Here is a 27,053-nt window from a genome sequence, read left to right on the forward strand (position 1 = left end):
CCTCACGTGTGGGCGTGCAGGAGGGGCGCCGGGCCCTTCAACCAGGCCGCTGCAGCCTCAGCTCGCTGGCGGGGTTGGAATGGAGCAGGGCGACTCTAGGCCCGGGGCGGGGTCACACACGTCTCAGGGGTGTGTGGGGCGCGGCCAAACACGCCCCGCTGTGAGGCAGCTCAGCCCCGCCCCGCGCTTCCGGGCCTGCGCAGCGGTCTGTGGCCACGTGTGTCCGGGACCCCCAGAGCCGCCACAATGAAGCCGGTGAGGGGCTCGGTCTGCGGGGTCGGGGGGGACCCGGGCTTGGAAACGGGGCCCTGTGGGGGAGAGCCGGGCCCGGGGTGGGGGGCTGGGGCTGTGGGGGGCTCGGAGCCGGGCCTGGGCGGGCACAAGGCGCTGTGAGGGGGAGAGCCGGGCCGGGGGGGGGCACAAGGCGCTGTGAGGGGGAGGGCCGAGTGGGGGCTGTGGGGGAGGCCGGGGCACAAGGCGCTGTGAGGGGGAGAGCCGGGCCGGGGGGGGGCTGTGGTGGAGGCCGGGGTAGGGGGCACAAGGCGCTGTGAGGGGGAGGGCCGAGTGGGGGCTATGGGGGAGGCCGGGGCACAAGGCGCTGTGAGGGGGAGGGCCGGGCCGGGGGGGGGGCTGTGGCGGAGGCCGGGGTAGGGGGCACAAGGCGCTGTGAGGGGAGAGCGGGGGGCACAAGGTGCTGTGAGGGGGAGGGCCGAGTGGGGGCTGTGGGGGAGGCCGGGGTACAAGGTGCTGTGAGGGGGAGGGCCGGGCCGGGCCGGGGGGGGGACTGTGGCTGTGGGGGAGGCCGGGGCACAAGGCGCTGTGAGGGGGAGAGCCGGGCCGGGGGGCTGTGGCTGTGGGGGAGGCCGGGGCAGGGGGCACAGGCGCTGTGAGGGGAGAGCGGGGGGCACAAGGTGCTGTGAGGGGGAGGGCCGAGTGGGGGCTGTGGGGGAGGCCGGGGCACAAGGCACTGTGAGGGGGAGAGCCGGGCCGGACCGGGGGGGGGCTGTGGCTGTGGGGGAGGCCGGGGCAGGGGGCACAAGGTGCTGTGAGGGGGAGGGCCGAGTGGGGGCTGTGGGGGAGGCCGGGGCACAAGGCGCTGTGAGGGGGAGGGCCGGGCCGGGGGGGGGGGGGGCTGTGGCGGAGGCCGGGGCAGGGGGCACAAGGCGCTGTGAGGGGAGAGCGGGGGGCACAAGGTGCTGTGAGGGGGAGGGCCGAGTGGGGGCTGTGGGGGAGGCCGGGGCACAAGGCGCTGTGAGGGGGAGGGCCGGGCCGGGGGGGGGGCTGTGGCGGAGGCCGGGGCAGGGGGCACAAGGCGCTGTGAGGGGAGAGTGGGGGGCACAAGGTGCTGTGAGGGGGAGGGCCGAGTGGGGGCTGTGGGGGAGGCCGGGGCACAAGGCACTGTGAGGGGGAGAGCCGGGCCGGGCCGGGGGGGGCTGTGGCTGTGGGGGAGGCCGGGGCAGGGGGCACAGGCGCTGTGAGGGGAGAGCGGGGGGCACAAGGCGCTGTGAGGGGGAGGGCCGAGTGGGGGCTGTGGGGGAGGCCGGGGCACAAGGCGCTGTGAGGGGGAGAGCCGGGCCGGGGGGCTGTGGCTGTGGGGGAGGCCGGGGCAGGGGGCACAGGCGCTGTGAGGGGAGAGCGGGGGGCACAAGGTGCTGTGAGGGGGAGGGCCGAGTGGGGGCTGTGGGGGAGGCCGGGGCACAAGGCACTGTGAGGGGGAGAGCCGGGCCGGACCGGGGGGGGCTGTGGCTGTGGGGGAGGCCGGGGCAGGGGGCACAAGGCGCTGTGAGGGGAGAGCGGGGGGCACAAGGTGCTGTGAGGGGGAGGGCCGAGTGGGGGCTGTGGGGGAGGCCGGGGCACAAGGCACTGTGAGGGGGAGAGCCGGGCCGGGCCGGGGGGGGCTGTGGCTGTGGGGGAGGCCGGGGCAGGGGGCACAGGCGCTGTGAGGGGAGAGCGGGGGGCACAAGGCGCTGTGAGGGGGAGGGCCGAGTGGGGGCTGTGGGGGAGGCCGGGGCACAAGGCGCTGTGAGGGGGAGAGCCAGGCCTTGGGAGGGCGGCTGCTGATGGCACGGTCCTGTGAGGGAGAGTGGAGCGGGGTAAGTGCTCGGTGTCGCGGGGGGGGGCACAAGGCGCTGTGAAAGGGAGAGCCGGGCCGTGTGGGGATCGGGGGCGTTACGGGCTGTGGTGTCCTTTTGGGGGTGGTACATGGGCGGCTCGTGCCCCGAGCCCGGCTGGCTGCTGAGGCCCGCGCAGCCTCTCCAAGGCGGGCCCGGGGTTCTCAAAGTTCCCTGTGTCTGCGCCTCCTTGTCAGCAGCACCCGGGGGCGCACATAGGCCCGTAGGCCCGGTATTGAAGAGGAAGGGTGAAGAGATAGAGGAGGACTGTGAATTATGTGGAAAGCCCTCATGTGAAGAGGCAGCGCTGGCCTTCTTACACCTCTTTGGGAGCAAAGCCGGCACCTTTTGAAATGTTCACGTCAGCACCCCTACAGATATCTCAGAAGCAGATCCCTGATATCTTTTGCAAATTGGCTTCAAAGACTGCTGATAATAAAATTAACAGGGATATTGTTTGTACTACCATGGCACTTGGGAGCCCTAGTCATGAACTAGGACTCCATCCTGCTACATGCTGTACAGCTTACCCTAGGAACAGATCACAGAAATATCAGTATAGTCACATTTCTGCATCCATGTCTGGAACCTGAATAATGGGGGCAGAGGTAGTCTGAATGTCAACTGTTGCTGGAGCTGTCCCATCACCTCTTTCCTAATAATCCTTCCTAAACAAGAGGCCGCTACGTATGTGGTATAGGACTGTATTAAAACTGCATTGCTTTCTGTGCTGGATATTTATAGAACTAGGTTTCAGAGTAGCAGCCCTGTTAGTCTGTATTCGCAAAAAGAAAAGGAGTACTAATGGCACCTTAGAGACTAACAAATTTATTTGAGCATAAGCTTTTGTGAGCTACAGCATCCGATGAAGTGAGCTGTAGCTTATGCTTATGTTATGCTCATATGCTAAAGCTTATGCTCAAATAATAATAATAGTACTCCTTTTCTTTTTATAGAATTAGGATTGTTCAGAAATGTTTCTGTAAAATCTTTGGCCCATTTGTTTCCAGGTTATTCTGCTTAATGCAATTAATTTCACTAATTAGGAATTGGGTATATTTAAACCTAAACACAGAAATCTCTGTTCACAAGAAATTTGTTATCCAGCATGGGTGTTAGTGAGCTTTAGCGTGTCTGGTTTAAATCTTTTGCTTAAATGTAGTGTGATTTTGGCTTTTTTTCTCTTTCTTTTCTTTTCTTTTTTTAAAACAAAAATAAACATGAATCAGTTAACTGAAGTTTTCTGTTGGTTTCCAGAGAAAAAATAAAAAACGAGTTCCAAGCTTTCGCAAGTTGCTGAAAACTAGTAAAGTAAAGCTTGACAACAAGTTAAAGAATAAACAGTTTAAGCATGAGAGCATTGCTAAGAAATATCGAAAAGAGCAAAGAAAACTTAGGCAAGCTGTCAAAGATGTTACGTCCAGAACATCTGTTCCGTTGGAGGAATACAAGACAAAACATGCAGGTGAGTGTTTGCTTGTGTCAGGTAGTAAATTTAGCAAGGTTTCTGATCTATTTTGCATAGATGGGGGATGAGAGGTAAGCATGACATTGTAATTTACATCTAGTGAAACCAGAGCTGAACCCAATAGTTACAAATTGTTCTTTATTCTGATACTGCCATTAGTGATATGTACAGATGTTTGAGTCTTGACTTGCCTTTTTGTAGATTATCAGTCAGTTCTTTGCCTCTGCATCAAAGGGTTATGTGCATGGAGTGTGGTGAGAAAATTGTAATAATGCTTATATTATTTTTTATGCAAGAGTAAACAGTATGCAGTGCTTTACAAAATGAACTGCAGGAAAAGTATGACATCAGAGTTTCCCATTATAAAGACAAACTTATGCTTCAATATTCAGACAATCTCTTTTTTTTTTATTCTTGTCGTCTCTGAATTTTCTTTTCTTCTTCTCAAGAATGCCTGCATAGATTTCTCTCTGGACCAATTTATGTTCAGTATTATGTTTGGTGACTGCACTGCTCACCTTCTTGTCTCCTGTTCCAGACTAGATCCTGAGCCTGTTATTTTTCCGACTGTCAAGTTTATACATTCCTATAGATTCAGATTCAAAAGCTATTTTGAACCTGAATTCCTGACTATTCTATCTTTTTAGAAACAGCCCACATATCACTTAAGCGTGTCAGAAATGTTCATATAGATTCAATGATGGAGCTTGCACATGGTATGATGCAGAATGCACTTGTGCTAGTTTTTATCTTCTTTTTCTTTAGAAAGAGAACAAAAACACCTTCCCAACACTAGAAATATGAAGGAAAGAATTAATTGGGCATGACTGCCCCAAACTAAATCCTTTTAGATGGGACTATTCTTCAAAGTCAGGTTTATTTGGCCTACTGAGATTGATGAGGTCCTTTTTTTATTATCTAGATAATGATTGAGGAGCCAGGAAGACTTAAGGTCCTGGATTTTGCAAATACTTACGAATGTGAGTGACTACTCATAGGAGTAGTCCTACTATTGTAAATGGGTCTAATCACAGGAATAAAGTTCAGCATGTGTGTTTGTAGGATTGGGGCTGAAGTGTGGAGCTGAGAAGATTGACAAATACAGGAAAGGTGCATTTTCAAGTTTGCACACAAGTGCAGTGGCTCACAAGTCTGTCCATTGTCTTCTGATACAGCTAAAAGAAAGGAGGAAGAGGAGGAAGAGGAAGCACTTCCACTAGATATGATGGATGAAGATGACCTGAAATTAATGGAAGATTTGGCTCAAAAAGCATCATTTGTAACGAGAGACCTTTCTTCTAGGTAAGTATTCTCATATACTCTTACAGTCTATAAGCTGTAGTGAGATTGATAAATACTTCCTATTTAGACTTTACTTGATCTAGTCACACATTTTCTATTAACACATTCATCAGCACTACTGTAGCTTTCCTCTTATGCTGGGAAATTACTTTCTCCTAAGATACCTTGTCTGCACAATTTTCACTCCTGTCTCAACTCCCTAGCGTGAGGCAGATGGAATCCCCAAAGCTCAAGATGTTTTTTGGTTCCTACACGCAGTGATAGCAGCTATGGAGAAGGAACCAATCTCCTACTCGTGGTCACATGGTTCCCTGGACTTCCAGCCACTGTCCTTTGAAAATTCAGGTCAATTCTTGATTGAACCGAATACAAAGACTTTCCCTGCAGTGTTAAGCCAATTATGAGAATAGTTTGAAAAATTTCATGCCTTAAATGCAATGATGATAAGCTTTGGATGCAGATACGAAGAGGGGGGGGGAAAAAAAAGGACCTGCAACGTCTGTGTTGGGGAGAGTGGGCGGGTGAGTGAAAATTTTGGAAGGTGATATCTCCAGAGAAATAAATTACCCTATATTTCTTCCACTTCCTGAAATAGGATCTCTGCAGGATTCTCAGTCCTATAGAGGAGCAGAATTATAGTATCTTTTCTTTATTTCTTAACAATATCCTTTGGCAACCAGTAGGAAATGCCATGACCTGTCATGGGTACTGTGAAGTTAATAGTTTGTTCTAATTTCCAGTGTAAACTCAACTTTTCTGTTTAATGGGTTATAAAAAAATTTCTTAATTTGACATAGAAAGTATCAGCTCAGAGTACTTTCTTTTTTTAAAAAAATATTGATTTGGAATTAATTTTGACTTTTTAAAAGGAGGAAGAAATGTTATGCTTCCAACACTTATTTATGCTAATCCTAATTCAAATGATTTTGTTAAATTTATAAACTATTAATGTAGACCAGTTTTTGAAATATACTAAAAAATAATTTTTGACATACAGAGTTACAGCACTCCTGCATTCTGTCGTGCTGCGTAAAATGCTGTAGCTGGTCTACAAGTTGTTAGCTAAGATACAATTTTATTTTTAAAACACAACTCTGTTTCCAACTGTTACAGAATATCTGAAATAGATCTCGGAAAACTCTAAACGTGTATATTTATTGAATGACATTGTGCAAGCTGTGGATCTTTTAGTTTGACCTAGTTTCTTTTCATTTTAAAAAAGACATTTTTAAATTGTTGAGATAAACATTTGAAAATTAGCTACTGTGCCAAATTTTTGTTACTTTCATATTGTCTTCTAAAGCACAGAATGTAGCATTTTCCAATTTTAAAAAATCCCCCATTCTTCTCCCTTTTATTCTTATCAATTGTGAAAAGTTCATAGAAACATCTGCAATGTAGCCACTATGGCCAAGATCCACAGAGGGATTTAGGCACCTAAGTTCCAGTTGTAGACTCCACTACAACCACAAAATCCTCACTCGGCTGCCATGTAACTCTGTAGGCCCCTACATTCACTCAGTGCCTAAAGTTTTGCTGTAAAAGTGCTTTAATTTCTGCCTCTGGGCATGTCTGCTGCTGCCACAGTCTTGGTGCCCATCTCCTGCCTAAACGCCAGCATGATCCATAAACTGGGGGAATGGTGCCTATTTTAACTATAGCCAGTTCACTGGAACCGGTTGTTAAATTTAGAAGCCTCGTGGGACAACTGGTTCTAAAAGGGTTTCTAAATTTAACAACCGGCCAAAAGTGGCACCTTAGGCGCCGACTCCATGGGTGCTCCGGGGCTGGAGCACCCACGGGGAAAATTTGGTGAGTGCAGAGCACCCACCGGCAGCTCCCCACCCTAGCTCACCTCTGCTCCCCCTCCACTCCTGAGTTATGCTCTGCCCTGCTCTGCTTCTCCTCCCCCAGTTTCCCACGAATCAGCTGTTCGCGCAGGAAGCCTGGGAGGGCTGAGAAGCAAGCGGCAGCTTCGCACTCAGGCCCAAGGAGGCGGAGCGGAGGGGAGCTGGGGCGGGGGGCGTGAGAAGGGCCGCCCGCACTGCAGCAGGTAACCGGGGGGGGGGCAGGGGCGTGCAGGGGAACCACTCCCCGCCCCAGCTCGCCTCCGCCTCCCTGGGCCTGAGCGCAAAGCTGCCGCCTGCTTCTCAGGTTTCCTGCGTGAACAGCTGGAGGTGAGCTGGGGCAGGGCGGGGTGGGGAGCTGCCAAATTTTCCCCATGGGTGCTCCAGCCCCGGAGCACCCACAGAGTCGGTACCTAAGGCACCACTTTTGATTTGATCAACTGGGGGGAGCGACCGCTCCCCCTGCTCCCCCCCTAGCTACACTACCCAGCCCCTAGGAGCCAGAGGGACCTGCCGGATGCTTCCTGGGAGCTGCCCCAGGTAAGCAACACCGGGACTCCCCACCTCACCCCCCGGCAGGTCCCTCTGGCTCTTAAGGGCGGGGTGGGCACCCACTACAGTGGCCCACGAGACCCTCCTGCCTGGTTCTGGGAGCAGTCAGGGGACGGGGAGGGGGATGGATGGGGCAGGAGTCCCAGGGGGCGGGGGCGAGCCACGACCCTCTCGTGGGGTGAGGAGGGAACAGGTTGTTAAGATTTTGGCAGCTCATCACTGACTGCAGGGCTTAGTTCAGTGCTCTGAATATATCTACTGGATCAGGCCCCATTCAAAATCTGGCCAGAGGTAGAGGTGGTTGTGCCTCCCTTCTAAGTTTTTAGCCCAATGATTAATTGAAGTACTTGGGCCAGAGAAAGAGAGTGAGAGACTCTGTAGCCTGGGAGATGGGAGTTGTAAAGTCCAGTCCCCCTGCTCTAATGACTCTTTAATTATTTATTGAAGGTGGAACAGCTTCAACAGGAGAGAGTGAGGGATCCCACATTAAAATGTCCCATAGCCCAGTGGCTAGAACACTCTCCAGAGAGGTGGCAGGCTCCTTTTCAAATTCTTCCTTCTCATCAGGCAGAGGAGGTAATTGAATCCAGGTGTCCCACGTCTCAGGAGAGTGCTCTAACCACTTGGCTAAAAATTATAAGGTAGGGTGACAGTGGCATCACCTCCTCTGACTGTTAGGCATGGAGTTAGGCACTTCTCTAACTCCTTCCCACAAGAAACAGGTTAGGTGCCTAAGCTGCCTGACTCCAGAAGAGGGGTTCCTCGCTGTGCATTGCAAACATATAGATACCCCCCTGCAGTCCTGACTTAGGTGCCTAACTGTGAGAGGGGCAGGGCTGAGGACATACCCCTCTCATTGGCATTGTCCATTGGCTAGTTTGGGCAGCTCCCTGCCTAGCTTGCTGGCTTTGTGTTTTGCATTCTCAGGCGTCTGTTTCTTCCTGTGCGTTCCCTAGGCCACTATCTCAGGCTTTGTGGATCCTGCTGCTGTTCCATTGATTTTCTAGGTGCCTAAAAATTAAGCATTGCAGTGCCTAATCCTTTGTGGATCTGGGCCTGCCGGACCATGACGGTTATCTATTATTTACAAAACAAAGACATATGTAGTCACATATAAACATATACAGGTTAGGAGTCTGAACGGAATGAAAACAAACTAAGTTATGACCGCTTGTAAAAGGAGATGGCACACCAGACTAAAACTAGGACACTGGTCTGTTTGCTATGGCAGATCTTATGACAGTGAGGCCTCTTTCTACTGCTCTCTTCTTTGCAGCTACTACATGTTTGGCCCAAAGCATCTTGACTGATAGTAGCCACACTAATTAGGTTTCAGAGTAACAGCCGTTTTAGTCTGTATTCGCAAAAAGAAAAGGAGTACTTGTGGCACCTTAGAGACTAACCAATTTATCTGAGCATAAGCTTTCGTGAGTTACAGCTCACTTCATCTGATGCTCAAATAAATTGGTTAGTCTCTGAGGTGCCACAAGTACTCCTTTTCTTTTTAGGTTAAGTAAGCCATCATGATTTCATATCTAAGTTTACTAAACATTGGAGGTGAACAGGAGGGTTGATTTTTTGTTCATTTTTATTCATAGAACAGTGAATAACTGGAGAGGCAACTGAAACTGACACTGAAACTCACTCAGATGTTCTGTTCATGATGTACTGCATAACTTTTTTTTTTTTTTTTAGGAGTTTAATTTTGCAGTGTACTTTGAATTTACAGTTAATATCTAATTTGTTGATGAATTAAATAGTCTGTCTTGCACTATACAGTGAACCTGTTCATTTCAAGAAACGAAAACAGGAAAGCGTGATTGACAGATATGAGAAAATGCCAAGGCACATGCAGACTGAGCCAGAAAAAGAACTTATTCACCTGCTTCCTATCAAAGACAAAAGTGGCATTATTCCACAAACAATGGAAAAGCCAGGTAAGAAACAGGTGCTGGATTCAACATAGCAGCCAGCAAGGTTGTATTTTATTAATTTTTTTAAACCCGAGTGCATAGTGTTAGGTTTGTAATATACATTCCGTTCTTGCAGTCATCGGTGTTGCACAGAATGAAGAGGATGAAGACACAGAAGAAATGGAGGTGGTAGAAGGTAATAAAACACCCTGTTACACTTAGACAACTGAAAGTGATTTTTCTGTTTAATAAAGTCATTTACCACAGAATGTGTTCTGCCTAGGAGGTTTTGGAACAGACAGCTCAATTCTGTCAAGTGTCATTTTACCCACACAATTTGGCAATGTAAAATGCTTCATGCTCACCTGCTAGAATTCCAGGACTTGCAGGAAAAAATTTCTGTCGCTGACTTCAAAATTACTTTATTTAATATCATTTTGATGTGTTGGTGTCTCCAGAATTGATGCTTAGACTAAGCCCTTTGGAACTGTTGTGTCTTTTTCACAAGTGAAGGAAGAAGCCTCATTCTTAATTCAGGTTTCAGAGTAACAGCCGTGTTAGTCTGTATTCGCAAAAAGAAAAGGAGTACTTGTGGCACCTTAGAGACTAACCAATTTATTTGAGCATAAGCTTTCGTGAGCTACAGCTCACTTCATCAGATGAATACTGTGGAAAGTGTAGAAGATCTTTTTATATACACACAAAGCATGAAAAATATCATACACATTGTAAGGAGAGTGATCACTTTAGATAAGCTATTACCAGCAGGAGAGTGGGGTGGGAGGAGGTATTTTTTCATGCTTTGTGTGTATATAAAAAGATCTTCTACACTTTCCACAGTATGCATCCGATGAAGTGAGCTGTAGCTCACGAAAGCTTATGCTCAAATAAATTGGTTAGTCTCTAAGGTGCCACAAGTACTCCTATTCTTAATTCAGGAATCTCTGGCTTGCCTGATTCATGGTGGTTATTCCAAAACAAAAAAAATCTTAAAATGAAGCATGTATCAGTTTTTTGAGTATATATTACCTTTCAAGAATTTTTTTTAACTTGAACTATCAAATGTGAGAAACCCAGAAAACTTGGAATTCAATTTGCACTTCCACAATAAGCTACAGAGTCTCACTCACATGATAAGCACAACCCTAACTCTGTCTTAGTTGTGGCTAGGGCTGATTGGGAAAATGGACATTTGTTGACATCAGAACAAAACCAAATGTCAAAATATCAAAATTTCCTGCGAATGAGAAATCCTGAGTTTCTGGGCTGGTTTTAGTCAGGGCAGCAAAAGCCAAAACACACATTTGAGTAAATTAACAGTCATCAGGAAATGCAAGTAAAGTGGTTGTATTGCTATAGTATGAATTAGGTTGTGATAAATTTACATCAAAACACTCTGTTGCAAAGTTTCTCTCCAGTCAAGCTGCCAATATGGTTTATGCATTGGGTTTGTATGTTGTCACTGTGTACATAGAGAAAACCACTTTCAAATTCAAAACAGACATACACTCTACTCCTTTTTACAGGAGTTAGAAACCCAGCCAGGGGAGTATTGTGTCTTACCAACTGCCAATCTGTATGTGCACATTTTGGAGGTATCTTACATTTTTAAAGGCATTTTGAAAATTCTGCATTGCCTGTAGTTTAGAGTGTGTCTGCATATCAGCCTGGGGGTATAACTTCTGGCTTGAGGAGCCATACCCATGCTATCTTTGATAGAGCTGGCACATAAAAATAGAGTGTAGCCAGGGCAGTGGGAGTGACTAGCCATCCCAAGTACTTACATAGTGTCTTGGACAGGCATGCACTCTGGTACTGAGCCCCTCCTGCCACTCGTGCTGCCACAACTGCACTCTATTTTTGGCATGCCAACTCAGAACTAACACAGCTTCTTCAGCTGAGAATTATACTCCAGCTTGATGTTCAGACATATCCTCTCCTGTACACTTTCTAAGGGTATCCCTTCCTGAGGAGAAGTGGGTAGAGTAGGAGGATTGTAGATGGCAGCACACCAGGAAGCATTCCTCCTTCTCTTCCTATGGATCTCCTGGGGCCCACAATGTTTGGAGATGCACAGTGATAGGAAATCCTAAGTTCAGCAGCCTCTTGGTGAACATTAGAAGATTCGTTTTGAAGTTGCCTTCCAACACATCCACTCAAGCAATAGGAGGCTTGAGGTCAGTCCCCGGCCCCTGTGAAGGAGGCCCAAACCCCCACCACACTGCAAGTCTGGGCCAGGCCAAGCTAACCCCAATCCCTCCAACAAGCCTTAGGTGCTACCTGACTACCTAAAATTGACTCATTGGCTGCCCAAAACCCTAAATGGAGCTGGGAGGTTGATGACACTATTTATGCTGCGGAGTCTAATTGGACCTCCTAGTGAGTGGTTGTGAGGAACCCTGGCTACCCTGGTAAGCCTTGTGGAAATTAGAGTTTACAGTGAGCCTACTAAAGTTGCAAGGGTTGAGAGGGCAACAACATTTTAAGTTCTACAGCTACTGATTGGGCCTGTTTAGCCTCTCCAGAGCTGATCGGGAGAAGAGGTAATGCTGAGACTCTTAATGTTTACAAGTATGTGTGGCATGTACCCTGTCCTGCTGTTCCCCTTATCCATTTTCCTTCACTCTTCTGTTCCTTTCTTCTCTCCCGTCAGATCACCCTGCTTGCTTTGCTGATACTCTTCATGACCCCTTCTCTCAGTCCACAAGCTCTGTACTGTCCTCAGCATACATATTTCCCCTCCACATACACACGCACCCTGCAAGCCCTTGAATCCATTGGAAGTGAGCGTCTTAAAAGGTCCACTGGTGTGTGCTTGTGGGACTATGGTGAGAGGGAGCAGGGAGGCACCACTCCTTTTGCACCTGTTAAAATAGCTTAGTTGAATAATCTTAATTTTTAATGTCTCCTACTCTCGATTTTCAGGATACAAAACTCTGCCCAAAAAAAAGCGTTAGAAGTCTCTTACTGTTGAGAACACCTTTTTTGTTATTAAAAACTTTAATTTAAAAACAACCTGTCTTCAGTTTTGTTGGAAACTGTTTCCTTTTTCTATTGAGAAGCCACCATAGTGATGGGTTTACACTTCGAGGTAATTTAAAAAAAAATTAAATGACCGTTCAGATCTCCAGTTGTTGTCATCCTTTTTAAGTTCATTGGCGCCACCAAGCCATTTGGTTGTAGTTAATGAAAATCTTTAACTTTTAAAATTGATTTAATTAATTAATCTTTGGTTCAGTGCATGAGAGCTCAGGTTCATGAGTCTGTGCAGCTATGCTTTATCAGTGTCCTTTTTTTATTTATTTATTCTTGTGAACACTTCCATTTCTTAGGGTATTGCAATTCAAAATGCCCTTGTCCAATTCACTTGAAATTTAACAGAAAAATTGTATCTCAAGCCCTGACCTAACCCACCAAGTTTGACATCATTATTCCTTTGTTTGTTTATTTTGGGTTAGAAGAGGTGAAGTGGGTCTTATGCAAATTACAAGTCATCACGTGGCCCTGAAAACCCTCTTGGGCTGCTTTTGAGTGCTATACTGCTGAACTTAACATTATGATATTGTATCTGCTAAGTAATAATTTGAAATAAAATTAATAGAATTGGATTTTACAGTATGATACTTAAGTGGTTTCTAACATACAGTTAAAGAGTGGGAACTAATGGGGAAAAGTTAACTATTAAACTTCATTGTGTTAGCATCTAGTGAAGAACCCCAGCCTGTGCTCACTACAGATGAACTGGTAATTCAAAGGAGGAGGAAGCTGCAAGAGAAGAAGATACACATTGCAGCCTTAGCAGCTGCCATTCTGTCTGACCCAGAAAACAGCGTGAGTAGTGTTCAATTTTTTTGTGTGTGGTACAGTAAATCAATTAATTTCAAAAATCTGAAGTAATCAAGGAATGGCAAAGTCTGCAACATGTTATGCACCCATGGAAAAGCCAAAATCAGCAGAGAGAGCACAGCAAAGGGGGGGCCATGGTTGTTGGCAGTTGTTCTGCAGACAAAGTAAATCCGCAAGACTGTGTTTGATATTACCCATACCCACCAGTAGTTGGACTCTCCACGAATTCATTGGTGTTATTGATGGGTTGGGAGTGGGGATTCCATACAGCTCCCATTCCACCAAGGCCCATAGTTCCTGTGGGCATAATGCTTTATTTGGGCTCTGCTTGCAGGCTCATGATTGGACCCTTACTTTTCAGTGTTCCAGCGTGCACTAATATTTTCCTATCATTCTGCTTAAAGTTGTATTTACTTGCTAGTTGCAACATTCCTGAACTATTAATTTCATTAGATTCTTTGGGGTTTGCTGACTCCTTCCCTGGTGTTTAATAGTGTGTACTAATTTGTTTGTTTAATATCACTTTATTACAGTAGTTTTATTGCCAGATATGGGAGTTTTTCCTACTGCCACCCTTTGCGTAAAGTAGAGTGTAAATTTGTTTCTCTTTGGTATATAACCTTTATTTATTCTGCACCATATGTTTTCTTGAACAGATAAAGAAGCTGAAAGAGTTGCGTGCCATGCTAATGGAACAAGACCCCAATGTGGCTGTGATTGTTCGGAAGCTGGTGATGGTTTCTCTGATGGAAATATTCAAAGATATTACTCCTTCTTACAAAATTCGGCCTCTGACTGAAGCAGAAAAACATACCAAGGTGAAACTCCAGGTTTCTTTATAAAATAGGGTGGATAGTTTGTTGTTTTTAATGTCCCTGATCTAAAACAGATGTTTAACAGAAATCTAGTTTTTGAACAAATTTAACAAATCCTATTTTAACATGAAGTATTTATGGGATATGTTTACACTGCAGCATGAGCACATGCTTGAGCCGTAGCTCAAGCCTAACCCCCTTGTGTCTATACTTCAGTTGCACTAACATAGGGCTTGGACCCAGGGCTGGAGGGTCCGAGCTTGTGTTATTGCTTTACAGTGTAGATGGAGCCCCACTTGACTCATCTCCCGAGAATCAGCTGGAAGTGTCCCATAGAATTGTGGGATAACTTCCTTATTCCTCTCTGTCCCAACAATCTGCAATCCACTTTATTGAAAATGGAAGCCCAGCCTCCTTTTGTGAATGGCAGCAACTCAGGTCATCGTTAACCTGTTCTCTTCTGATCACCAAGCTGCAATCACACTATCCAAGAACCTCCTGGGTTTGCAATGGAGAACAAACTGATCAAGTCTTTTGCAAAGCAGGTTGCTTCAAACTTCCTGTAACGTGCAGGGCAGGCAGTAAAGTTTTCACACAGTGCACCAGGTCCTAGGCTAGAGCAGCCATATTTGGGGGTAGGGGGGAGAGCACTAGGGACTCTGAGATATGGTTACTTTGACTTGGGTCTGCACACTGCAGTGTGGACTCCAGAGCCATAGGTTTGACTATGGGTTAGAAGAGTCTTAATATTGGGTTAAAATACAATGTGGATGCTCAGCTTTTCAGGGTTGTGCCTCCCCCTTATCTCTGTGTGCACCCTGGCTGGGAGCAGGGCCCCGGCTTCGGGAGGGAGGTGGGGGTCGCAGACAGGGGTAAGGGGGCCGAGGGTGGGGCTGCATCTGGGGGTGGATCTTGGGCTGGGGCTGGGAGCGGAGCCGCAGCTGGGGGTAGGGCTGGGGCAAGGAGCAGAAAGAGTACAATTATTCATGTATTTTAGGGCTTGCATATATGGGGACATCCAGGAAAATTAATCTGAATTAACTAAAGGTGTGAATTTGAAGTTAATTAGTTAAACTGCATTAAAATCCCTGTGTGGATGCTTTGATTTAGGATTAAAGTGGCCTTAATTTAATTTATTTTAACTCCTTTTGAAAGTGGTTTAAACTATACCAAATTAAGGCCACTTTAATGCTGAATAAGAGTGTTCACATTGGATTTAATGCAGTTTTACTAATCTACTTCAAATTCACACCTTAGTTAATTCAGATTAATTTTCCTGGATGCCCCCGTGTAGATGCCCTTATATTGGATCAGATTTCTACAAGTATATTTAATTCTCTGCTAAATAAAGGCAGAATATCTTATTCTCCTGGATTTTTTGTAAAATGTTGGTTTAGAAGGTGTTTACCAATTGAGGTGGCACAACTCAGGATTCTGGCTTTGTTTTTCATAAAGGCAGTCCTATTCCCAAATCCCACGTAAATACTTGCTAGTGAAATAGATCTGGTGGGCAGAAAAAATCTCCAAGCACCAAAACTTGTACAGAAAAGTTAATTTTAATATATACCTGGGAAAGCTCTGTTAAAAACTAAACTTCATTGGATTAAAAAATAAAAATAAAACCAATCCCAAAAACAAGAAGAAAACCCAAAACACCAAACCTTATATTGGCAGTATTAGTTAACTGAAATACTTAGGTCTTTAAAATAATTCACCTGTATCATGTTTACAGGTTAGAAAAGAAACTCAGAAACTAAGGGAGTTTGAAGAAAGCCTTGTGAGCCAGTACAAGTTTTACTTGGAAAATCTGGAACAAACAGTTAAAGGTATAGTGTGGATTTTCCTCATTTCTTAGTTAAGTACATTCCTAGATACAAGGTCCTGATCCTGCCGTCAATTACATATGCATAATCCCGTTGAACTGAAAGGGCCTAGTTGTGCGCACAAAGTTACTCGCCTATATAAGTGTTTGCAGGATAACTGTTTATTCTTGGAATGAATATTGCTTTCTGCACCTAACATTTTCTGATTGTTATTTCATAGAAAGCTGTACTTAAGATTGATTTTACTAAAACATCAGGAAAGCCGCCAGAAAAATACTCAAAAATAATGCAGTAGCTAAGGTTTGCATAATAATAACAAAAATAATATTTTATTCAGACTGGAAGCAGAGGAAGCTGAAGAAAAGTAACGTGATCTCATTAAAAGCATATAAAGGTCTGGCAGAGATTGCAGTCAAGTGTCTGTGTGAGCTTCTTGTGGTGCTGCCTCACTTCAATTTCCACAATAACATCATTGTCCTGATTGTACCTCTCATGAATGACGCATCAAAATTGGTGGGTATCTTTCTAATTATTTGTTTGATTTTAAGAGGCATTCTCTTATATGAAAAATATTTGATTTTTGAAAGTTAATTACAAAGCAACCGTAGCATGCCTCTCTTCAACACTTTTTCTCTCTCTCTCTGTACTTGACTTTTTTATTGAAAATGGATATTCACACCATTGTAAATTTTGACATAGAAACTTAGTTGAGTAACTATTGGGATGAACTTGTCTCTTTTTTTTTTTATATAATTTTATGAGAATAAACATTTCAATTCACTTTACAGATTTCTGAAATGTGTTGTGAAGCTGTAAAGAAGCTCTTTAAACAAGACAAACTGGGCTCTGTTTCTCTGGGTGTTGTTAAGGTGATTTCTGGCCTTGTAAAAAGCAGAAATTATGATGTTAGACCTGAGGTAAGTTTCTTTCTGTTGTACTTCAGAATTGTTTTTGACAATGGCAAAAATAGCAAAAGTCTATACTTAGGAAAGCTATCCAGTATTTCTTCGCTTTTCCTGAGCATAGAACAAGTTTAGGGCTTCTTGACTTCCCTTAAAAAGGAGACAAGGGGTGTAGTCTGTTAGATTGACAAACCTGATGCATTTAAAGAACCTCCTCTTACTGCTTTTTGCTAGGTATAACTAATTTTGTGCCTTAGCTTTTCTGATTTTGTCCCTTCATGCTTGTGCTGCTCTTTTGTACTCCTTGGTTATTCATGTTTCCTCTTTTTGTAAGCTTCATTTTTTATTTTCAGATAATTAAATAGCTTCTGATGAAGCCATATTGGACTCTTACTAGTTGTCCTATCTTTCCTTTGCATCGGGATAGTTTGCAGTTGCGCCTACAAGGGGTGTAGTCTGTTTGACAAATAAATTAAGGCATGCTCAAGTTATGGGTTCTAGTCACTGGATTTAAGCCAAGAAAATAGGTTAAGGTGACCAAATTATGTTGCAGGAGCCAGAATTTTAAGTGACCGTGACTATAAGGAAGACTGCTGTAAATTAATATTTTATGAAAACGCATTGTGTATGTTTTCTAATTAACTATATAAAATTGTATGAAGATTCTCCAGTATTACAGGACAAAAGCTCAGTCAGACACACCCATTCTTGAAGTTCCTGATGTTGATAATCTGCTGTTGTAAATTTGCTGCACGTGACTTTGTTAAACTTCAGGCACTAAATATTTTCTGGTTTCTTTGTCAATTTTAGGTGCTAAAAATATTCCTTCATCTAAGAATTAAAGAAGTAGAAGTAAAAAAAGACACAGAAGACATTACTGCAAAGAAAAAGTTCATGTCCTGTAAGGAGAAAAGGAAAAATCTTTCAAGGATGCAAAGAAAGGTATAATAGAAACGGATTCCTGTTACCTTCGTTATCCTTTGGCGCTGGTAAATGCGTTGCATTATCACTGTGTATAGAGCATTTTGGGGCACATCAAGGAATTTTTAATCTTCCTAATTCTGTCCTTTTCCCTATATTTATTATAATAATTAGCAAAACTTCTGATAGTGACTCAGTTCTGTTTATTAGTTGGTGGGAAGGGTTACCCTCCAGTTACCCTTCTGCCATCATTAAGACAACTTCATTCCACCATGGAACTCGCAAAGGATCAGCAGAGCACTGAACATGGTTATTCCAGGCACCTGTGGACCCTGGGCCTCCAAATTTAGTGAGAAGTGGAATTTTTTAATTTGCCAGAATATTTAATGTCTTTAAAATGAATAACCAATTTATTTGAGCATAAGCTTTCGTGAGCTACAGCTCACTTCATCGGATGCATACTGTGGAAACTGCAGAAGATATTATATACATAGAGACCATGAAACAATACCTCCTCCCACCCCACTCTCCTGCTGGTAATAGCTTATCTAAAGTGATCACTCTCCTTACAATGTGTATGATAATCAAGTTGGGCCATTTCCAGCACAGGAGAGTGAGTTTGTGGGGGGAGGGGGAGGGGGAGGAGGGAGAGAGAACCTGGATTTGTGCTGGAAATGGCCCAACTTGATTATCATACACATTGTAAGGAGACTGATCACTTTAGATAAGCTATTACCAGCAGGAGAGTGGGGTGGGAGGAGGTATTGTTTCATGGTCTCTGTGTATATAATGTCTTCTGCAGTTTCCACAGTATGCATCCGATGAAGTGAGCTGTAGCTCACGAAAGCTTATGCTCAAATAAATTGGTTAGTCTCTAAGGTGCCACAAGTACTCCTTTTCTTTTTGCGAATACAGACTAACATGGCTGTTACTCTGAAACCTTTAAAATGAATATATTTTCAGTGGAAGAAAGCAGAAGAGAAGCTGGAACGAGAACTCCTGGAAGCAGAAGCCTCTGAGAGTAAAGAAAAAAAACTGAAACTGGTAGGGAATTAGAGAAATTTTTTTTCTGCTTTTGCATGTATTCTTGCAAGCAATTAAAACTAGTTGTCTGAAGTCTATTTTGTGGTCCAATTTGTTGTCTTTTCTTTGTCACATTAGCTCAGTAGGTAAGTGATACGGGGTATGGAAGACCTCTTCTCAGGCAGAAAGGGTATTGTATGTCATGAGATAGGATCTGGGGAGGGTTCATTTTTTGCAACTAACAGACCTAGCTGTGTTGAGGAGACTGAAATTATAAAAACACAGGTGGAGCACAAAGAAAGGAAAATGATGCCTCTAATTTGTAACTCACTGACTAGGTTACAGTTTACAGCAGAGGGCTCCAGTAAGGTGGAATTACTTGAATCTGTAATAGGGTTCCTTTGTGTGTGTCAGAAAAATTCTGCTGCTAGTAGCAATGTTTATTATGTCAGTTTCAGTTGTGTAGTCCTTACCCCAGGCTGACAGGCAAACTGACAGCCTGACACTGCCTATTTAGAACAGCGTCCCTTTAAATATGTACAGCTGTTCAGTATCAGTTTGTTGGCATTTATTTCCTTTTATTTATATTTAAGTAGGTCTTCTCAATTCTTTGTTTGAATGAGATGTTGTATCAAAGTGGAATTTAAAAGCATGATTTATGTTGGTCAAATTTAAAAATATTGCCATTAATTTTAGTTTACTACAGAATCTAAAATCCACCTGCTGACTCAATAACGTGTGACTGTATCCTTTGTGATAGGAATTTTTGGACCGCTATATTTGTAATTATTAGGATTTGGGGGAATGGTGAGTTCAAAATTCAAAAAAGTAAGAGGAAAAGGAAAGTTTTGAGTTTAGTTTAAATGAATCAGCAATACCTGTTTTCTGTGCATACTGATATGATTTTATGTACTTTTTCCCACAGCACACAGAGACTCTGAATATTGTATTTTTAACTTACTTCCGAATACTGAAGAAAGTACAGAAATCCCCTCTTTTGCCTACGGTACTGGAAGGTCTTGCAAAGTAAGAGCTATGAGTCAATATTTTTTTTTCTATATATTTTAGAAAAAATGAGTCAGTAAAAAGACATTTTAAGAATCTTTTTTATGAGCAATTCAACTGCATGTAGGATATATGAATAAAGCACACCAAAATTCATCAGTTTGTATATTTGAGCATTTCTAACGTCTTTCATTGTAGTATCTAATTGTCAGTATGGGACTTACATGACAAAAATCCTTCAAATCATGAGGTGATTTGCATTATTTATTCTGGTTTGTTAATAAAGAAATTGATAGTCGTTCTTTGCTCTGTGCAGTAGCGTTAATGAAAAGTTAAGATATGCCTCTAGGCATCGCATTACCAAGCTGTGCGAATATAGAGTAGATTTAAGAGGGCATTTGATGAAAGTAGAGGATGAAGATGTAGTCTTTGGTGGGTCACAGAATGCTTTGAATGAGCTTGCAGAGAAAATTGTCTATAATTACAGAAAAATAAAAATCTCCCTGATTCTAGGTTTGCCCATCTCATAAATGTAGAATTTTTTGATGACCTGTTGGTTGTTCTACATTCTCTCATTGCATCTGGGGTAAGTTGAGCTTTTTCCTAATGAGGTAATTTTTTGAGACATTTTTTTAAAAATGAAGCTTTATCTACTGTGCATCAGCTATTCTTTTGTATTCCCAGGATCTAAGCTATCGGGAGAGCCTTCATTGCGTTCTCACTGCTTTTCATATTCTGTCTGGACAAGGTAAGTTCTCTAAAATATAAACTTTATAATTTGATTTTAGCTGATAGGTTAGTGAAGTAAACCTACTTATTTGGGATTATTTTTTAAATAGGTGATGTTCTTAACATTGACCCTTCAAAGTTCTACAGTCACCTTTACAGGACACTATTTAGGCTACATGCGGGTAAGTTCAGCGTCTTATTTTAACATCTGAACACATAGACTGTTTATTTTATTTGTATGATACTCTTAAAAATGCTAATTTTAAGATGCCTTTGCCATCCTTTTACAGAAACAGATAACAAATTTGTTTTAACTTCTTAGTTCTTCTCTCAAGTTAGTATATATATTACGGCATTACTTAGTACCAATTTCAAATAGCGTCAGATTTCATTAGTGGCTAGTGAGTGACTTTGGATCAGCGTCTAACCCAGGCATGGGTAACTTTAAGGTAGCACAGGGCCACAAAATCCACTAAAACCCTCTGGTGGGCTGATGGGTGTGACCGGGGGAATGTCACGTCCTGCCGCCTAGGAGAGGGGTTGGAGAGCATATCTGCCTCACACGCATCCTGCGGCAACAGCTACTGTCCTGTGGAGCTTGGGCTGGGCCTGACTTCCTGCTCCGGTCCACTGGCTCTTGCTACAGCATCATATGATGTGTATGTATGCAGGCGGGGCCCTCCCACCTTTTCCTGCCCTTGGCATTGCTGGATTGCTTGCCCTGAGCTGGGCTGTGGTGGACCAAATAAAATGATCTGGCGGACCGGATGCTGCTAGTGGCCCATCCCTGATCTAACCTCTCTTCATAGAAATCTGTCTTTTGACTCCATATTACTTGATTCTTTGCAAAGGCAATTGAAATCTCTGTTGATCTTTTGAAAGTTTTATATTTTCAACATTAATTGCTTTTAATATGTGCTTTAACACTTTATGAAAAGATGCCTATTAAAGTAAGGATTAATTTAGTTAAAATGGGTTTCATTAATTTGTATAGGAGGAGCTCATGAATTAACTATATGTTGTACATTGTTTTTATTGTATATGCATCCAAAACACTGGATGAGTACACTTTTATAATTATAAATAATTGATAGAATGATCAGTGTAATTAGGACCAAAAGAATCTTTGTGAATTTAAGCATCCTTGTTTGAATAAGTGCATTGTTAAAAGAAGCACAGATATACTGAGTCTGCTCAAAGCAGGAATAGTTTTTTAAAAGTAGATGTGTGTTTTTGTCTATCATGTTAATAACCACTGTTTGTTGAACTATTATTTATGCTTTAGTACAATATTCTAGGGCTCTAATTTCTAAACAACATCCTTCATAGAATATTTTCTTTCTCATGTGGAAGGTCTCTTTTTGCCTTTAAATGGGTTTTTGCATATTCTGTTTTTTGAGGTGCTACGAATGATGACATGGTGATAGTGCTTCAGTGCCTGGATGTAATGCTTACCAAACGTAGGAAACAGGTTTCCCAGCAACGAGCCCTTGCTTTCATAAAGCGACTTTCCACACTTGCTCTCCATGTCCTTCCAAATTCCAGTGTTGGGATCTTGGCAACCAACAGAATATTGATGCAAGTAAGTTCTTAGTCACTTGCTGGAATGGAAAATTTCTTATTTGATTATTTCCTTTCTGCTAGCAGTGTCTCCTCCAGAATTGTGGGAGACACTGGGCTGCAGAATTTGCTAGTCCATGAATTGTTATGTAGTATTACAATTTTTTAATTTTTTTTTTACTACAGAATATTTTGACATTTTAAACATGAAAATGGGATTTCCTTAAGTACTGCTGAGTCTGAATAGAGCTGAATGTTTGTTTACACTCTTGAACTTGCATTACCATGTTATATGCATTAAACTTCTGTGAGATAATCAATTTTTCTGTGTGATGGTGTGATAGACGTTCCCAAAAACAGACCTCCTGCTAGATAATGAGGCTCAAGGCAGTGGACTGTATCTCCCCGAACTGGATGAGCCAGAGTGTTGCAATGCTCAGAACACAGCCCTGTGGGAATTACATGCACTCCGGGTGAGTTACTATTTGGGTAATTCTGGGGAGCTGGCTAAATGTTTATATACTTAACTAAATACAGAGCTCAGATCAATGCTGTAATCTTTAGACTGTGTACTCTAGATGAATGACATACCCTTGTCTAACTTCTGCTAACACAATACTTTGTTTGTTACAACAGTATTTCCAGATAGGTTGTTGGGATGGTGGCTGATGAAATCTTGTGTTCTGTGTATCCTTTCTGTGTATTTATGCTAGGAGGTCTCATGTTCTGTGGCTAGTGTAGGTCAAACGTGTTGCACACCCCAGGTCTACTTGCATCCCTCCATTCTTCCCTATAATCTCCCTGTGTGGCACCCTGTTTCAGGGCCTCCCTGCAACTCCCCCCAACTCCTCCTTCATCACAGGCACTCTGTGTGCCCCCATCCACTCCTCTGCCATAGGCCATGGGTTCTGTGTGTGTTCCATGTCCCCCTCTCCATGTACCATGGCAGGGGCTCTGTGCGCACCCTCATTCCCCACTTATTGACCATGACATGGTCCCTTTATTCCTCCCCATTCCAGGTCCCTGCCTCTCCCCCTTCCTCCAGTGCCACTTTCCCTTCCCTGTCTCCTATGCTTCCCGTGCTGTGGATCCCTGCTTCCCTGCCAATCCACCCAGTATCTTCCCTTCCCCATGCTTCCCTCATCACCACCACTTTTCACCCACACCCCTCAGTTCTCTCTGGATCTCTACGTCCCCTGCTACCTAAACCCTGCAGTCCTAGATTCTCTCCACCCCACCCCTCTCAAAATCCTCCCTGAAAGGCTTTCTTCTTTTTTTTCTTTTCTTCAATTTATTTGGTTAGTCTCTAAGGTGCCACAAGTACTCCTTTTCTTTTTGCAAATACAGACTAACACGGCTGTTACTCTGAAACCTTCTTTATGGTAGAATCCAAACTTCTAGCATAGCAGGTTAATGTGCTGCCTTTGATATGTATAGGCAGCAGCAGGGGGCGCGGCAGAGAGATGTTCCTCTGCCTCAGTCTGGTGGTATTGATTTTTCCTGTGATTCAGTCTTTTCCGGTCTTCTAATCTGCACCAGAATCAATAGGTTTGTGCCCACCAGTACCTACAACATTTCTGTTAATTTTGAAATTGATTGGGATGTGGCATTGCAAAGTTATTGTGTTGCAGATAAACAGAGAAATGATACGGAGTTGAGTGTTAGATCTTGCTTTGCTCCACCAACTAGACAAATTAAAAACAAGTGAACTGGCTTTAAATTATTATACTGAGATTAATTACCCATCTGAGGCAGGGACAAAGATGGCAGTAAGGGAAATCTTACCATTAACCTGTTTGTGTGATAAATTGTTTCAGTGGAGCTGGTAGCCTAATGGAAACCTTTATGGCCCTTATGTTTTATCCGTATGCTTTTAATATAGCCTACTCATTCCAGAAATTATATTTAAGGCCTATCTCTGCAAATATGTAATGGAAAATGTTTGTCTATAATCCTGGCTAGAAGTATCTACTGGAAGAAAAAGAGTTAAGATTAACTATAGTGAAACTGTCATGGACATTGCATCCAAACTATTTGTGTGGTTTTATGGGTTGGTAACATAGCGTGTGTAACCCTTAGAACACTGGCTAATCCTTAGTCTCATCCTGAAACAGAAAAGAAGTTTGCTGAAAGTATTCTATGCAGTGTATAAATACAGTATTATTATTATTGGTGAAGTACATACATAAGTACCTACTATCCTATCCCTCACCAATCCCCTTCTTCCTTTCAGAGACACTATCATCCGACAGTGCAGAAATTTGCAGATCATCTTATTGCTGGAGCTCCAGCTGAAGGTTCAGAAGCTCTCAGACCAGATCTGAGCCGAAGGTGGGATATACGGTGGATATGTTTTGAAAAATAGTTCACTGGCAAAGTAGAAGCTGTTTGTTTTGTGTTATAAGATTCCCCAGTAAGTAATTTTCCATATGCTTCAAGAAAATTATTTTTGAAGAACAAAAGTATGATGGTTCTTTTATAAGTACCAAAAGCTGGCTGCTTTCTCTAAGGGCTTGTTTCCTGGCCATGCAGAGGATAAAAGTCCTGAAAATGCAGCATACTCTGCCCTCATAGGAGCAAAAGCACTTGGTGTTGCATAGTAGCAGCCCAGGGATCTTAATAAGGAGCAGTGTTGCTGGGCTGCGACAGTCCAATGAAAAACAATTGTGGTGCCGGGTTCTGGAGTATGTACTGATGGAAATTAGTGTGAGGATAGATGACTGTGGAACTTTGTCAGGCATGCATAGCAATAGTCTCTGTGAGCTGGACTCCTAATCTCCCTCATTTCCATCTTCGTTCATACCTCAGCTATGTAGTTAATCTCAGTATAATAATTTACAGCCACTTTACATGCTTTTAATTTGTCTATTTGTCCTATCTCTACATTTCTGATTCATATAACTTTTCCAATTGATATTCTGTATTACCAGGTATTCTTCCCTTGCAGGTCTGAAGTAGTGATTGAGGAGCAGGTTACTTTGAGTTCATAGAGTACTGAAGTGAGACTCGTTTTATGGACATATACTTTGTACGGTTTCTTTTAATTGTGTAAAACTGATCTTGTGTTACAGGTCTGGCACAGAACTTTTTGAGACATATAATATGAAAGGAATGACTTTTAATCCTCCTGTAGCATCAGTTACACCTAGAAAAAAGGTACTGTCTCTTTCAACATCCTTTCTTAAACTCACGTGTTCACAAACAGATACTAGAACTCCTGACTCACTGCTCAGCACCAAGGGGTTTTGACTGTATGACCAGATTTCCCAGCTAAGTTCTCTTTACTGGTGTGAATATTGTTGACTGCTGACTGTGAAAGAAGAGAAATGGTATGAATAGTTCCATCTCCCATAGGACGAGCATGTGTAGTAACACAAATGTAGTGTCTGTTACCTTTCAGATCTGTAATGCTGTCTTGTGGCTGAGTGCAAGTTTGCTTCTGTTGCCTTTGTGTCAAAGCCCTTTCTTGTCTCAGAGTCTGAAATCAGCAGGATGGCCAAGTTCCCAGAGCCCTGATTCAGCATACAGAGTGGGAAGTGGCCACCATCAGTGCCAGTGTGTAACTGAAAAGTGTAAATATAAGAGGGGAACATAGAGCTTTTATGGGAGAAAGGAAAAAGTTAACATGTCTCAGAGCTTCACTATGAAACATTCTCCACTGACAGCTCCTACTACATGTTACACAAGTGCTCTCCCTTTTACAAAGTGAGACTTTATCCCCACTTTCTCTTTTGAAAGTATGGTAACCTATGAATTGCAATGGAGTCTCCTGCTGATAATCTACTAATATCAGCAAAGTCCTCTGACACCACAGAATTTCCTTATTAAATAAGTAACTGAGTCCTCTGAAAATGACTTGTAAACTTGCCTGTTCCCCTGGATTATCACATCAGTTGCATGTCTGGCAGAGAGGCACTGGGATTGGCAGATGGAAGTAGAACTGTCTAGTACTTGAGTGAGAATATGTAGCATGTAATACCTCTGAAAATAGTTAACAAAAAAAATCAGTAACTCTACATTGTTTTACGTTAAAGTGACTTAGGTCTCTTAAATTTAATTTGGGGTCTTGTTTATTGCTTAAGAAACTTATTGCTTCTCTAACAAACTCTGACCATATCTCAGTTTTGCCATACCATGGCCCACTTGCTTCTCCTCTGGAGTCTGTCCGCCATAGGCCTTTGCAACATATCTCAGTGGGACAGAGCACTTCTGTCCAGGCTCTTTGACAGAAACCATGAGTGGAGATGCAGGCTTCTTTTGCCTTCTGTGCCTCTCCTTAGAGGCTAGAGGACAGATTTTTGAGAGGTAGTCAGTGTGTGGGTGTTTCAAACTGTAGTATTCTTAAAAGTAAGAGTTATTAAAAATGGAGAGGAAATCAAAAAAGTTTGTATGATGTTAGCCAAAGGCTGATGTGGCAAGCTCCCCTTAGCTTAGTTACAAAGAAGAAAGGAAAAACTTGCATGTCTAGAAAGCAAGTCCTTTCTCTGACCTCCCCTGCTCAGACTGACAGGCTCTCCCTGCTACATGAATAGGGATCAGTGAACATTTGGTGTCCTCGCCTTCAGAAGGTGGTCTAGGGAAGGAAAAATAAAGTAGTAAAATATCACTACTACTTTGAGAAACCCCTTTGTTGACCTTATTTAGATAGGTATTTTACATCATTTATACAACTAACATTTTGATTTTTTCCAGGATAAATTTCTTCAAGGGGATTCATTTCTAAATGAAGATTTAAAGGAATTGATTCAGACACATCTCAATGAGGCTGCTGTTCACAGACCCGTGGATTTTGCTAAACACTTAAAGGAATCATCCCTATCATAAGTATTACAACCCAGTATAATTGACTTCTTAATTGGGGTCTGGGAATAGCAGAAAGAAATTGTTGCCCATCATCTTTACAGGAATTCAGATGAAGTCCTGCTGTGGAAAGATAAAAATATATGATGCATTACTGATGCACACAAAGTAATAGCAGTGTTTTGCAGTTACCTGTTGGTTAACTGAGAAGGTTGCATCCTCACAGGAACCATACTGAGCTGTAACAAAAGTAACTTCTGGAAGTATAAAAGTCTGGAGGCAGGTGATTTTAATATTGCTTGAGATGTATATTATTGCAATATTTTTTGTTTACATAAATATATATTTTGCAAGAGATTCATTGGGTTTATGTTTTACAACTAACTGAATGTATATTTTAGGAAGTATTCACACAGGATTGTGTTCTCTGATGCTT

At 43.2% G+C, this 27,053-nt stretch overlaps 1 protein-coding gene across 1 annotated transcript; it reads left to right on the top strand.

Annotated features, from left to right (window-relative positions):
* The first annotated feature begins 155 nt into the window (after positions 1-155).
* On the top strand, positions 156-26,972 carry NOC3L (NOC3 like DNA replication regulator). Its single transcript, XM_084634852.1, has 21 exons — positions 156-255; positions 3,369-3,576; positions 4,755-4,881; positions 9,060-9,217; positions 9,330-9,389; positions 12,894-13,024; positions 13,696-13,857; positions 15,587-15,680; positions 16,015-16,190; positions 16,466-16,594; positions 17,390-17,521; positions 18,464-18,544; positions 19,449-19,549; positions 20,042-20,114; positions 20,213-20,276; positions 20,368-20,439; positions 21,658-21,839; positions 22,162-22,290; positions 24,051-24,148; positions 24,889-24,973; positions 26,510-26,972. The coding sequence occupies exons 1-21, from the start codon at positions 247-249 to the stop codon at positions 26,639-26,641; spliced, it is 2,403 nt and encodes an 800-aa protein (XP_084490978.1). The 5' UTR covers positions 156-246; the 3' UTR covers positions 26,642-26,972.
* Positions 26,973-27,053: the final 81 nt, after the last annotated feature.

This window comes from Lepidochelys olivacea, assembly GCF_965140295.1.
Source record: "Lepidochelys olivacea isolate rLepOli2 genome assembly, chromosome: 7".
Taxonomy (NCBI): domain Eukaryota; kingdom Metazoa; phylum Chordata; order Testudines; family Cheloniidae; genus Lepidochelys; species Lepidochelys olivacea.